Source organism: Arachis ipaensis, chromosome B02 (assembly GCF_000816755.2).
Source record: "Arachis ipaensis cultivar K30076 chromosome B02, Araip1.1, whole genome shotgun sequence".
NCBI classification, from domain to species: domain Eukaryota; kingdom Viridiplantae; phylum Streptophyta; class Magnoliopsida; order Fabales; family Fabaceae; genus Arachis; species Arachis ipaensis.
In genome coordinates this window covers 104021740-104025564 of record NC_029786.2, presented here as the reverse complement: position 1 = coordinate 104025564, position 3825 = coordinate 104021740, and the positions used below count along the sequence as shown (strand labels likewise).

Here is a 3825-nt window from a genome sequence, read left to right as displayed (position 1 = left end):
GTATATCTCAAATCATTATTCTATAAATCAATAATTGAAACCCCATTTTTCATGTAATAAATAATGGAAAGGATTAAGGGATGTATTGGGCTGATGAATGCAGTTTAGCTAAAATTTCAAATAATGTATAACTAAAATTTTACTAATTCTCAATTATTCTAATAAATTTAAATCATATATTTTTTATTGTGTAATAGATTTATAGAAACAGTAGTCATTTAATTATTGAGTGAATCATATTTTATAATTTAATAATTAGAAAAGTCATAAACATTGTCCAAACTTTTTCGTGAGTCAATTTTAGTGAAAATAGACAATTAACTTTCCCATGAACCAGGATTTGTTCATTTAGTGGTAATAGACATACCTACATAATTAATAAGATTTACATGAATAATAATATTTTAAGAAACTAATTATCACGTTAATGTTTGAGCCGTAAGTCGTTGTTTATCAAAAGTTCGTCTTCATTTCCTTTCTTTACCTTAAATATTTTTTATTTTAAATTTTTATCTATTGTATAACTAAAATATTTTTATCTATTTTATCTTAAATATTTTTATCTATTTTATCTTAAATATTTTTATCTATTGCAGTTTAGCTTCTCTTATTGCTCGTCTCAAATAAAGTGCAACTGTTTTCTGAACTTTTTGATGATGATTGTGATTAAACTTTGGTTATGCGCTAGTTGAATGTTCTTGTTGAAATAGTAGGTGTATTGATATGGACTGTTCATTCTTTTTTTATTGACAGAAATGGCTACCACGACGCATATCACATTAATAATACACCATAGAGGTAGACTTGAAAGGGGATCGGATGGCAAGTTGTGTTATGCAGAAGGTGAAAATATTGAGGTGGAGAGAGTTAACGTGGATACTCTGAATGACTTCTTCATTAGTGACCTACTGAAAGACATTGGGTATCCAATCATCTCCGATTTCTACTGGCGACAGCCTGGAATGGAAATTGAGGGTGGTTTGAGGCTTCTGCGACTTGACATGGATGTCGTTAAGATGTATGAAGCTGCTGTGGAGAATGGGCATAAGATTGAATTATACACAGAGCACTCAATTAGCCAAGCAGATGTTGTAGATACGAATGAAGAAGCTGGTGTAGAAGCACCTGATCAGGTTAATGTAACTCCATCAAGGAGGAGGAGAAAAGTTTGTGTCAGGAGGACTCCAACTCCAAAGAAGGCAACAGGTCCTAGAAGAATTCTTCAACTGGAAGGGGTACATACTGAAGCCCAAATTACAGAGGAGACCCATGGTACAGAAAAGGCCCAACCAGATGCCAGCCCAAATCCATCAGTTCCAGCTACACCAAACACAGTTCATGTATCTGAAGAATCTGCTATACGAAACACAGTTCCAGCACCATCTATTCTGCTTGACAACAATGCCCAGCCAAAGTCACCAACATACACAGAGCCACCCTCTACCTCTGATGATCCACAAGACGAATTGCTCACCCAATATGTTCCTTTACCACAGAATCAACCCTCCTCCTAAGCCATGCCTGAACCACATCCAACCCCCCCACCCAACACCCCTTCTACCAATCCATCTGCCCCAGTAAATGCTCCAGAAATACAGAATAACAACACAGAGGAGGGTACTGGAGGTAGTAGGAGAAAACAGATAAAGAGATCTACTAAGAGACCCCTTCTAACTGGACAAACATTTATTCCTAATGCAGATCTGAATCAACCTCCATCAGTATTTATTCCGGTGGATGGGGGAGAATATTCAGATGATGAACCTGGTGTTCATTGCTATGAGTCAGAGGGCCTCCACAGCATTGGAAGTGATGAGGATGACCAGGGAAGGTCATTTCCACAATGTAATGCCGATGCACCTGTTAAGGAGGTGAGGCTGGAGCTTGAAATGGAGTTCGAGACTCTGCAACAGTTCAAGAAAGCTGTAAGGTATAACCACTATCCATTGTTGCCTCCTGTGTATAGGAAGTCTATTGGGAGACCTACTAAAAAGAGAGATACTCGTAGAGATGGTCCTAGAGAGAATCCTGATCCACATAGAGCAAAGAGGAGATATGGTCCCATTAAATGTACATATTGTCTGAAGGTATAACCTAACATTCCATGTCTCATTTGTTTACTTATGCATATTGATTGTCTTGTAAAGAAATTAAAATTGCAATTATTGCTACTGTTTTCTCAGACTGGTCATAACAGCAGAGGATGTGACAAGAAGAAAGAAGCTATGGCTAGTGGAGGAGCTGCATCAGGTAGTGGTAGTCAGCATCAGGGTGCAGCAGCAACAACTGAAGGTATGGGTGTTGATGATCTTGATGAGGATGCTGCCAGAGAGCAAGAGATGTATTGGGAAGAGACTTTGGAGGCAGCAGATGCTGAAGCATCAGCTTCAGATTCACCCAGTGTAAGTTATTTATATCCACTCTCTTCTTCTACTTATTAGCATGAAGATAAATTTATCTTGCATTAAAATTTTGAGCTAATGCAATTATCAATATTTATAGGTGAATGTTGATGATCTGAACTGTGTGAATCCTTCTGAAGAACCTATGGCAGTAAGACCTTCACCTTCTAACTCCTCTACTGCATATGTGTCACTTAGACCTATCATAAAGTCAACCATGTCCAAAAGACCAATTAGGAGGAGAAATATTAAGAGGCCACCACCGTCACAACCTTCTCCCCTCAGACCTGCCCCACCACAACCTACTCCAATAACGCCTACCACACCACAACCTTCTGTTGTTAGGCCTACATCACCAACTGACCAACCGCCTCCAAGAGTTACCAGACAAACAATGCATGGTGCAAGTCAAGGGACCACTACACGATTTAAGCGATTCATGCCAACTCCACCATCCACAATTCAAACACCAGGCAGATGGCTAGTACCTGGGTTTCGTCCACCAACAGGAGCATCTTCAAGTGGCAACAACAATGGAATTTCTAGTGGCAGCAGCAACTCCACACCCAACAAATAGGATTTTCTAGTCTGAATTTATTTTTTTATGAAGTACTTACTGTAATTATATGTCTATGAACTCTTATATTATGGTTTTTTTTGTAACTTATGCCTAGTAATTAAACAGCACAACTTAATGCTTTCATGTTCATCGTTTGTATTGGTTCTATTAGGTACATTTGATTTGCTACTGCTACATCAAACTCATACCCTTGTTTTGAGGCTTTTGTTGATAACTGCATATGAGTAAATTACTTCAAGGTTTATTATAGCTTATGGAATGAATATTTAGTTCCATTTCCAGGTTACAACTTTGCTATTTATTTTACAATACCATGTTTCTGGCTAGATTAAGACAAATCACGACATTTATATTTCTTTTTTTGTCAAAATTGAGTTAACTCCAATTTAACAGATATCAAATACATTAACAATCATGGACATTAATGTCATAACACAACTTGACTTTTTCCACAACAAGTGAAGATAGTAACAGAGTTTCGAAGTTCATCATCATCGAGACCAACCAGCTTCTAAGTTCATCATCATTGAAACCAAAAAGCTGCACAAAAAGACCCCAGGACAACATACACCATAAGCACAGTTACATATTGATTAATTGGAGTAGATTCAGCCCTACACAAATCAGTAAACTCAAAAAAATAGTTATAATCCATGACCTAATAATTCTAATTTCACCCTGGAGCTTCCCTATCTTTAACAAGATCTTCACACTATTCTATTGAATCTCTCTTCTTTGCCCAGTGAGATTGACCTAATGGTTACCACATGAGCTATCTTGATTTTTTCTAACAAGGGCTCTTGCCAGTCCCTCCCATCCTCCGTCAATCTCATCCACCCATAC

At 37.5% G+C, this 3825-nt stretch overlaps 1 protein-coding gene across 1 annotated transcript; it reads left to right on the top strand.

The window, feature by feature from the left end:
• Positions 2075–2979, top strand: LOC110269322 (proline-rich receptor-like protein kinase PERK8). Its single transcript, XM_021117092.1, has 2 exons — positions 2075–2402; positions 2503–2979. The coding sequence occupies exons 1-2, from the start codon at positions 2124–2126 to the stop codon at positions 2977–2979; spliced, it is 756 nt and encodes a 251-aa protein (XP_020972751.1). The 5' UTR covers positions 2075–2123.

Coding starts and splice junctions, on each gene's coding strand:
- LOC110269322 (XM_021117092.1), top strand. CDS start 2,124: ATGCATATTGATTGTCTTGTAAAGAAATTAAAATTGCAATTATTGCTA. Junction 2,403..2,502: donor CAGCTTCAGATTCACCCAGT/GTAAGTTATTTA, acceptor CAATATTTATAG/GTGAATGTTGATGATCTGAA.